Source organism: Nicotiana tabacum, chromosome 1, assembly GCF_000715075.1.
Source record: "Nicotiana tabacum cultivar K326 chromosome 1, ASM71507v2, whole genome shotgun sequence".
Lineage (NCBI taxonomy): Eukaryota > Viridiplantae > Streptophyta > Magnoliopsida > Solanales > Solanaceae > Nicotiana > Nicotiana tabacum.
Genome location: NC_134080.1, coordinates 51,649,423 through 51,660,296, shown reverse-complemented (window position 1 = coordinate 51,660,296; position 10,874 = coordinate 51,649,423). Strand labels below are relative to the sequence as shown.

At 35.6% G+C, this 10,874-nt stretch overlaps 1 protein-coding gene, 1 long non-coding RNA gene and 1 other non-coding gene across 3 annotated transcripts; 1 reads left to right on the top strand and 2 right to left on the bottom strand.

The window, feature by feature from the left end:
* Positions 1-1,697: 1,697 nt before the first annotated feature.
* Positions 1,698-1,894, bottom strand: LOC142165475 (U2 spliceosomal RNA). The gene has a single exon (XR_012696190.1). It is a non-coding gene; the product is annotated as a U2 spliceosomal RNA (small nuclear RNA).
* A 3,548-nt stretch (positions 1,895-5,442) lies between these two features.
* Positions 5,443-6,372, top strand: LOC142162699 (uncharacterized). Its single transcript, XM_075219250.1, has one exon. It carries the CDS (start codon positions 5,443-5,445, stop codon positions 6,370-6,372), a length of 930 nt encoding a protein of 309 aa, XP_075075351.1.
* Positions 6,373-10,168: 3,796 nt separating this feature from the next.
* On the bottom strand, positions 10,169-10,672 carry LOC142180367 (uncharacterized). The gene is made up of 3 exons (XR_012708946.1): positions 10,509-10,672; positions 10,312-10,431; positions 10,169-10,228 (listed from the first exon to the last, which is right to left on the bottom strand). It is a non-coding gene; the product is annotated as an uncharacterized LOC142180367 (long non-coding RNA).
* Between the last annotated feature and the right edge of the window lie 202 nt (positions 10,673-10,874).

The following is a 10,874-nucleotide window of genomic DNA, read 5'->3' as shown; positions in this document are numbered from 1 at the left end:
AGAATTATCTAAATTATATTTTATCTCTTTAAGGGTGTGTTTGGTATGAAGGAAAATATTTTCCGAAAAATATTTTCTAATGTTTCAATGTTTGACTGGCTTAAGTGTTTGGGAAAATATTTTCCTCATAGACTCATTTTTGTCCAATTGGAGGAAAATGTTTTCCCTATCAAAAAAAGAAAAAATATTTTCCAAAACTCTTCTTCAACCTTCCCCACCATATTCCTCATCCCCACCAACCCACCCCTTACCCAGCCCCAACATACCCACCCACCCTCCCCCAACCCATCCCTTATCCCATCCTAAATAAAAATATTATTAAGAGTAATTTCTTTTCATGTTGTAGATAGAGTACTTTTTTTAATTTCAATAAAATGAGTATTTTTTTTATAATGTAAAAAGATATTTCATTTCAACAACAAAAAAGTACTTTCTTTTCATGATGTGGAAAAAATATTTTCTTTCATTTCAACAAAATGAGTACTTTTTCATGTTGTAGAAAGATTACTTTTTTTTCAACCAAAAAAATAGTATTTTCTTTTTCAGTTATGTAGCACAAATTTCAACTTTATTTTTGCGTGAAAAGTAAAGCAGCACATTAGTATCTTTGGGTTTGTGTGAATTTTTAAAAGAATAATTGTTGAAGAAAATAGAGTCCTCAAAACGTTGGATATTTGGGGTTTGGGAGGGGGGGGGGGGGCATAGGAAACATAGAGATTTGGGGAAAAGGAAGGGGTAAGCAAAGTAGCATAAAAATTATTTCCATAAAAAATATTTTCTACTCTCTAAACAAACACTAGAAAATATTTTTCGGAAAAACTTTTTCACTCACCAACCAAACAAGGGAAAATAAGTGATAAAATCACTCGTTTCTAGGAAAATATTTTCCTTCATACCAAAGACAGCCTAAATGTCTGAATTAATTAACACTCCACTAATTGGAATATTAAGAATAGATTTAGAGAAAAAAAATCATATTTTTCTAAAACCTCAAATGTTTAAACAAATTCATAAAGTTGCCAAAACACTGATATTCGGACTAGAGTTACTAATGTTTAAGTGAGTCTTATAACTTCTGAATGATACTAGTACAGAAGAAAAAGACGAGTGATAATCAATATGTCAAATTAGAAACCCCAAGTATTACTTCAGACAATCATCTAATCCTACTTGCCCTATTTTCTAATTGTAATTATAGTTGTGATGCTTATTTTGTATGGAAGAAATTGTACTCAATTTTCATGCTTTTGTTCTTGCAAAAAGAAAGGGAAGCCTATGAAATAACTATGGAGGATGGCAAGGTTGGTGTACAAGCAAAGTGTGATGCTTCTATATGCAATACAAAATAGAAGGATAGCAGTAGTTTTTGTTCTTGGCATTTTAAGGAGCTCTCTCTATGTGGGAATAAACAAAAAAATGAAGTGGTGTTTTTCAACACTAGTTTTCTATCTGGTGGTGCTACCACATCAGCCAAGAAACGTGATTTCTAAGAATGGAATTCTTGAGGTGTACCTCTAAAATCTCATCGATTTTATTTCCATTTTTGCCCAGAAGGCAATCTGACTATACAATGATCAGTAGTTTCCTACAACATAATTTAAAAGAAATCATCAATTTTCTTGCAATCATCAGATGTTGAGATACAGCTTGTTGTCTCTCTAACCCTATTTTTAAACACAACATTGGAACTAGAATTGGTGGGGTGTGCCAGGTCAAGGTAATAGTGCAACACCAAGGCAATACATTGAGAGCTCCGATAGCAAGCTACCGTAATGGTCTCTCCCCTAAAAAAAATTGAGTTAACATCGTATGAGTCGATAATTCACATATCAAATATTAAACTGATAAGGACAAATACTACACTTGATCTTAGCTAAAAGGCCATATCAGATATTAAACTGATAAGAACCAAAAGGCCGAGAAAGGTATGCTTTTCTTCTACTCGACTCGCTGGAATTATACCTGGTGTTCTTTTCTTGTTTTCAGTTTCACTCTCGATGTGGGATTAAATGAAGTTCCTACATCAACAGACCACCAGAAGCTAAAGTCAAATGTGTGCTTTTACTCGAAGCTTAATTAGACAACAATAAGCAGTTGTAAAGGTAATGCAGTCTTTACAATATAAAATAAAGTCCAATATATAATCATGCCTTGGCACGAGATACACTATCTTTTAGCCAATAATCGCTGGGGAGCATTTTAAACCTTTTATTTATCACATTAGTGCTCTTCTTTGAGATTCACTTTTAGTTCCGGAGAGTCTCTGCAAAGCAATCTTTGTCAGATTATTGTAACAACAATAATAATCAAGACAAGAAATATAGCGATAAATATTATATTTAATTTCAAGTGATGGAGTTACAATCTCTAAAATATCTCGAATCTAAAGAGATGTAGTCATCTATTCTTCTCCTCAAGAACGATGATTCAAGAGCTTGAGAGCTTGATCTTGAACTTGACGGATTTCAGATTTGTGATACGTCACGAATAATTTGAAGGTCGTCACGAACCAGGATTTGTTGTTGGGTTATCACGAACGGAAGATTTGAAGCCGCTCGCTTATGATTTTCGTTCATCTTTGATATTTGACCACAGACGAAGATTGCAGATGTGGGTGAAGACCTTAATGCTATTCTTTAGAGCTTCTTTAGCCTTTCCTTCTGCTTACCTGATTCTTCCTTAGCCTTTTCATTTGACCCTGTTATACCTCAAAAATATTTTAGGTTTCTAGACTTATGGACTGAACATGAAGGTTTAATGGATGGGCTCCAAAAAATAGAATCTGGGCAAGGCTAGATAGAGCTCTTGGTAACAATGAGTGGCTTCAGAAGTTTAGTGATACCACAGTACTCACTTAGTGAGAACTGGCTTAGATCATGCTCCTCTTTTGATATCCTTTCTCAATACACTACAAGGACCTCAAAAATATTTTAAATTTCTAGACTTATGGACTGAACATGAAGGTTTCATGGATATTGTGGAACAAGCCTGGAATATACAGGTAGTGGGTGGCCCAATGTGGAAGCTACATCTTAAACTAAAGAATGTATGTAATATGCTTTCCAATTGGTCCAAAAATAGTTTGGGAAATATCTGTGACAAGACTAAGGAGCTTCAGTCCAAGCTAGACTATATTGAGCAAAATAGTCTTATTGATAATTCTGAGGAGAATTGGATGGAGGTTAATCACATTAATGCTCAGTTGATTAGACATATTAAGACTGAAGAAGCTTTCTGGAGGCAAAAGTCTGGTCTAAAATGGTTTACTGATGGAGACAACAATACCAGATTCTTCCACTCTGTTATTAACTCTAGAAGAAGGAGGCTCTTCTTAAAAGGAATAAAAAAACAAGATGGCACCTGGATTGAAGGCAATGAGGATATAGCTACTGAAGCTATTCATTTTTTTCAAAATCAATTTACTACTGAGAACCAAGACAGGGATTTCTCTATGCTTCGTTGCATTCCAACAGTGGTTACTGAGGAAGACAATCTCAAGCTTCAGGTTACTCCCACCATTGAAGAACTGAAGGAAGTAGTATTCTCTTTAAGCAGCAACAACTCTCTAGGCCTGCTGGTCTTTCGGGGAAGTTTTTTCAACATTGCTGGGACATTATCTATCTTGATCTTTATAATATGGTTCTAGATTATTTTTTTCTGGACATCAACTTCCTAAATCTTTTACGCATACATGTCTTACCCTCATTCCTAAAACTAATAGTCCTCAACACTTTACTGATTTCAGACCTATTAGTTTAAGTAATTTTACTTATAAAATTATTTCCAAATTTCTTAGCAATAGGCTTTCTCTATTAATGGATAAGATCATTTCACCAAATCAAACTAGCTTCATAAAAGGTAGGACAATTTCTGATAATGTTATGCTTACTCAAGAACTGGTTCATAACATTAGGAAGCCAAACTCTGGTGGTAATATCATTCTAAAGTTGGACATGGCCAAGGCATTTGACAGAGTTGATTGGGACTATTTATCTCATGTCATGAGGCAAATGGGATTTGATGAAGGGTGGATAGGCATGATAATGAGAACTCTATCCAATAATTGGTACTCTATTAATATTAATGGAGCTAGGCATGGATGGTTTAAATCTTCCAGGGGTTTAAAACAGGGAGATCCTATTTCCCCTTCTCTATTTGCTATTTCCGCTGAATTCTTATCAAGACTAATGGATCAATTAGTACTTGATAATTTTATTCCTTACTCTATATATGAAGGTAGCCCTTTACTCACCCATTTATCTTATGCAGATGATACCATTTTATTTTCTTCCTGCGATCTTCTTTCAATATCCATGATGATGAAGAAGTTGGAGACATATGAACTCATATCTGGCCAAATGGTGAATAAAAGGAAATCTTCCTTTCTGGTTTCTCCAAAAACAACTCAGTCAACTATTGAGGATATCAAGGCCATCACAGGTTACTCTCATTCACAGTTTCCTTTCACTTATCTTGGATGCCCTATCTACATAGGCAGAAAAAAAATTCATACTTTAGTACTATGGTTACTAAGACAGTCAATAAGGTTCAAGGGTGGCAGGGAAAATTATTGCCTGTCGGGAGTAGAGCTGTACTTATTAAGTCTGTTTTGCATTCTTTACCCATTCACATCATGGCTGTTTTGCACCCTCCTAAAACTACTCTTGATCAAATTAATAAGGTTCTTGCTAACTTTTTCTGGGGTCAGTCTGAAGGTAAGAATCAGTATCATTGGACTTCCTGAAAAACATTGTGTCTTCCTACTCAGGAGGGTGGGGTATGATATAGATCTTTACATGATATTTGCATTTCTTTTGCTGCTAAAGGTTGGTGGACCTTCAGAACCCAAAATTCTCTTCTTAACCTTGTTTTACAAGCAAAATACTATAAGAGATCACATCCTGTCTCTAAAAGTTGGGCCTATGGCCAATCACATATCTAGAAGAGACTCATGGATGTGAAAAAAGATTGTGAAAAACTTTTACACTGGAAGATTGGTAAAGGAAACCTGTCATTTTGGTGGGATAATTGGACGGGAAAAGGAGCTTTAGCTACTCTAATGAATCTGAGATACAAGTCAAAAAAACTAGTGTTAGTGATTTCTTTATTGATAATCGGTGGGATCTGATTAAGCTCCATAATGTTCTCTCTGGTGATTTAGTTTCTTATATTCAAACTATCTGAATTATCCCTGGGCAAGATGATGAAGCAATTTGGATTGCCAACCAAAATGGTAAATTTTTCACCAAATCTGCTTGGAAGAATCTCAGGAATCCAAATAACATTACTCTTACTGGAAAGAAAATTTGGCTTAATAAGCTTACTTTCAGGGTCTCTTTCTTTATGATGAGACTTCTAAAAGGAAAGCTCCCTACTGATGATTCTCTCATCAAATTTGGGGTTCATGGTCCCTCTATGTGTTATTGTTGTTCTTGAAAAAATATGGAAACTATAAATCATCTTTTTGCTAATGGAGAATTGGCAAGTAACATTTGGGGATATTTCTCTAATGCTTGTGGTATACCTTTGCTCCACGGAGATATCAGAACCATGGTAATGAGATGGTGGTTATTAAAGCCTAAAAACAAAGTTCATGATCTAATTTTGCAGTGCTTGCCTTCTAATTTTTTGTGGGAAATTTGGAAATCCAGATGCTCTCACAAATATGAAGGTATCAGATTTTATTCTAGAAGGGTGACTGATCAAGTCACTCACCTAATGAGACTCATTTTGATTGCTCAATTCCCTTCTATCAATTTTCCCCCAACAATGCCATACATCTGTGAGCTAGTTGACAAACTCAAACCAAAGCTTGATATTAAGCTAGTCAGATGGATCAAACCTCCCCACAACCAGTTAAAGCTTAATGTTGATGGTTGTAGTAAAGGTAATCCTAGAAGTGCAGGAGCAGGAAGCATTCTTAGAGATCACACTGGCCATATGATCATGGCATTTGCAGTATACTTGGGGAATTGCAGTAATAACATGGCTGGAATACTTTCTTTAAAAATTGGGTTAAGATGGTGTCTTCAACATGGATTCATTAGCTTTTCTATTGAATCTGACTCACTTTTAGTTATCCAAATGGTCAAGGGCAACATCACTCCATTTTGGCAAATCAGAGAAGAGATCACTCAAGTGCAGAATATGACCTCACAAGGTTTCTTTCAACTCGAGCGCATTTTCAGAGAAGGCAATTTAGTAGCAGATCAACTTGCTAACTTAGGGAAAAGGAATAAACAGAAAACTTTCTTCATTGAGGATACCACCTTACCTAAACAGATAAAATCCACAATGAAGAATGAGGTTAATGGATCTCCTACGTTCAGGGTTAGAGTGAAGAAAGGTGTCTTCATTTTTTATCCAGGATAAGTCTCTCTTGTTGTAATTTTCTTAATACTTAGTCAATCTCTTTTGGAAGCAAAACAGTTACATGAGGAGTCCTCCCCATATCTTCTGCAGATTAGTTCTTTGCATATTTTGTATAAGAGGTTAAGTTTTTGTCCCCCTCTATGTAATCTTTTGACTTATCAATGGAATTAATACACCTTCCAAAAAAAAGTCTAGTCCACTTGGATTATCGTAGTGACGCAGATGATGTTTTAATAACAAGTATCTTTCAGGGTTTTCCTTCAAATGGTCATACATATTGGACATTATTGTAAGCTGCAGGAAAAAAACCAAAATTTATATGAATAATAATATTAAAAAAAAGTGTGGGGTGGAGTAATCACAACAAACCCTAGTGGGTCATTGCGCTTGAGGCTTATAGGTCAACCTATTTGATAGAAGACCAATTGACGGGCTAGCCCAATAATACATTAGACTTTTATTTAAATTAACCAATTATACTAGCCCATAGTATCATTTGGACTAATATATATTTAATATATGATAAAATCCAAATTACTTATGGATTCAAATTTAATAAAATTTTAATTGTCTACAAATGCCCCTTGCTTCAAAGCTTGTCGAGGTGTGGCTTATAGTAACTTAAAGACATGATCTGAAATAACCGTTATGAAGCCAATGGATATTTTTGAGTGTGATCTGACATAATGAAGAATGTCTTAATCCGGATAGAATGGACGATGCAGCTATGCCTTGCTGTTTTTTTAAAGATAAGTTAATGACTTTCTCACGGCATGCAAGAACCCAGTAGAAGACTTACTCCTCGAATGGAGTATCTAACTCACCCATCAATGTACCAAAATGTTCCTTATTTGGAATCTTCTTTTTTTTTTTGGAAAACTGATTGTCTCCGAGCAACAAACCAATTTGATGGGTAAGTATAAGCTCATTAAATGTAGATAATAGTTTTAATTACAAATGAGCTCAGGAAACGTAAATTGCCTCTTTTGGACTAATGCTAAAAACCTTCCATAATTTGCCCAACTTGTTCTTACAATGAAGCTCATTCCTATGTTGAAGAGGAGTTGGAGATTTCCCTAAGTATCCTTCCCTTTTGGAAAATAGGAATGAGAGCTTTCCCTAAGCCTTTTGATCGTTATAAATTTTACACGAGACCCTATTTTCCTCCTTTTATGGAATTAATTCATTCCATCTAGAATAGTTTTCCAACCCTCCATCTGATTCATACAAGTTTCCAAACGAGAAGCCTTACAAGAATTCGTATTTTTTTTCTTACCATAAAAACTTTCAAGTCAACTAGGAATTGGCTTTTCTTTTAAAGGAATTTTTTTTTATTCACTAGCCAAAGAGTCGACTCAATATTCTATATAAGGAGCATACAATGCAGCCATGCTCACTACCTATTCTTGAAATTTCTTAACTCTTCACTAGCTTCCTTTGAAGGTCTCACTAGTAAGCTATCTTTCCATCATTCTTTACTTGTCGCTAATTTTGGGCAATGCCTCGAACACATATTTGAATATCTCGCATGTTACTGGACTCAGAACTCAAATACCTTCTGTGACAAAATATGTGATAATCGCACCATTTTGGACTTGACTACGATTGACTCTTTTTTTCTTTTTGTCGCAGAATCTGCCACGAATCGTGAGCTTTACGCATTCTGCAGAAAAGCCTTCATATCTCCTCGCATGGGTATCGAGAATACAAGACCCTTGATTCTTTTGAAACTAGACTCAGAGTGTTGCATGTCATGCCCCAAACTCGGGGAGCACGACCGACGCTCAACCGAGTGAATCCGGTCAAGCAAGCATGTTAGATACTTCCTACCCAAAATCACTCATGAAATAAAGGGAATACATATCTTCGTTAACTATCCAATAAGGAGATGATACCAATTTGTTACCATTAGTTACTTCATTTTAAAGTCTCAAAATACACACATTCTCATGGTTTGAAGTGGAATAAGTGATCAAAACACAACATAACTTGTTTGACTTTTCCAACATCCATATACAACCCACACTATATCTACAGAGCCTCTAATAAATATAAAGAGTACAATGATAGTGTCGGCAACAACGCCCCGGCTATACCTCAAACGCAATTGTAGACATGTGATTTTTGACCCTCCCCGAGATTTCACCCATTTTAGCGTAAAATATTTAGTTTAGGCCTAATATTGATATTTCAATTAGTTTTGACTCTTTTACTTTATTTTATAAAAAACGAAAATTACAAAAATATTTCTTCTTTTTAGTTGCTGTTAGTTTATATACCTTTCGTAAAACTAAAAAAATACAAAAAATAGTACCTTATTTTTAACTTAATATGATATTTGAAAATACCAACAAAAAAGGGTTTGTTTTAACGATTAGTCTTATCTTAATAGTTATTTTACGTAAGTAGGATTAATCCACTACTAGAAATCCGGGAAAAAGCGACCGCAAAAAGCGACCAGAGTTGGTCGCTATTGGGCTAAAAAGTGACCAAAAAGCGACCAAAAGGGCCTGGTAGCTATATTGATGGTCCCTAAGCTAAATAGATCAATTTTTCCGGATATTGACTATAGAGACCAACTTTGATCGCTTTATTAATTTAATAATATAAATTTGGCAACCAAAGTTGGTCTCTAAATATAAAATACGTTATTTATTTATTTATTATTAATCATTAAAAAGCGACCAACTTTGGTCTCTAATCCAAATATTATATTTTAAAATCTGAAAACTAGAGACCAATGTTGGTCGCTTTTTTATTCAATTATTTATTTATTTTATTAAACTAGCGACCAACTTTGGTCCCTAAATACATGAATTTAATTTATTTTTTAAATATTAGCAGCCAACTTTGGTCGCTATATCACCAGAAATTTTATTTTTTTAATGAAATAGCGACCAAGTTTGGTCGCTTTTTGTAGAAATCTGGGTAAATAGCGACCAACGTTGGTCGCTATTCTCCAGAAAATTATTTTTTTTAACATGAAAAGCGACCAAATAGAGACCAACTTTGGTCGCTTTTCTGTGTATTATTTTGGCAGAAACTGCCTGTTTTGGCAGTTACACCACCTGCCAGTCATACCAAAACCCTAACAAGCAACAACAATTCAAACAACAATTCCAATAACAATACCAAACAACAACACAAAAACAACATTAAAAGCTACATTAAAACCAAGAAAGTGTAAATTTCAATAGAACTACCAATCAAAGTTAACTCTTATTACAACCCAATGGAAAACAAATTGTATTTGTCTAGTTCAAATTGTCTAAAATTCATTCATTGTTTAGTACATCATTATCATCACCGTCTGATGAAGTTTCATCATCATCACGGTATTGAGAAGGGTCTACTTGTCGATGACGGGAAGAATGATCACAGGGAGGACGAGAGGAACGGCCACTTGGAGGACGGGACGAACGAGCACGGGGACGGCAGCCTCTGGCGATGATGGCCGAGACCGGGGAATCGAAAAAGATCCAGCTAGGAGATTTTTGATCTGCTCTTGCATGCTCTGGCACTGAGCGACCACGCCAATATACTGAGCATATCTAAGCTTTTCTCTTTCCTTGGACACTTCTAGCTCGGATGTGAGCTTTGTCACAGTCTCTCGCATAGCGGAGAGGCTCTCCCCATCAAGTTGCTCGGCTTGCGAGGAAGTCCCTATTCCTTGCATTCCACACCTATAGCGATGGAATGTCTTAGTAAGAAGGTCGTATACCTTCCCCCATTTTGGACCGCCTGCAGCCCGCGTCCATAGTCTTTCAACATCCTCGGCCGAAAGTTGGAATGGCGCGTCCGACTCATTAGGTGACTGGTTGCGTATGAATTCCTCAGCTTCAACTCTGAAGCGATCCTATAAGAAAAAGTAAATTGAATTAGTATTTCAAAATTTATATAAAAGTAAATGAAAATACTTAATGAAAAGTGAAAACTTACATGTACAGTCGAGGCACGTCCCTCGACCCACCTTTCTTGATCCGTCTCTTTCTTCTTCTTCACAATATGAGTCTCCCTGAATAGCTCATCTTGGTTCATCGGACGGCCCAACTTCTTTTCCTGAAAACTCATAAATTTTAATTAATAAATAGAATAGATATACTTTGAAAATTAAAATAAATTAAGCAATTACGTACCATTCTTCTTTTTGTTGTCCCCTGGCTGACCGCACCTCCAGTGTGCAATGATCCTCCCTTCTCAGATGCGCGAGCTTTCTTTCCCTTTTCGCTCTTCTGTAAGAACTCTGCAGTAAGCCATTGCCTTTGCAAATCATCCCAAAACTCCTGAAGTAACCAGCCAGGCTTCTGGTTCAACTGTCTAGCTATGGAGAAAGAATGCGACAATCGCTTGCGAGCTTTGAGATTAAAATTTGCAGCCACGTCCGCACTATACTGGTGTTCTCATACACACTTGCTCTGTATTTCAAAAGTTAAATATTATATGGAAATATCATAAATATAAATAATTATACTGCTTAAAAGAACATTTATACCTTAAATTCA

Excerpts from the sequence above, each read along its gene's own strand:
- LOC142162699 (XM_075219250.1), top strand. The coding sequence starts at position 5,443 with ATGGAAACTATAAATCATCTTTTTGCTAATGGAGAATTGGCAAGTAAC.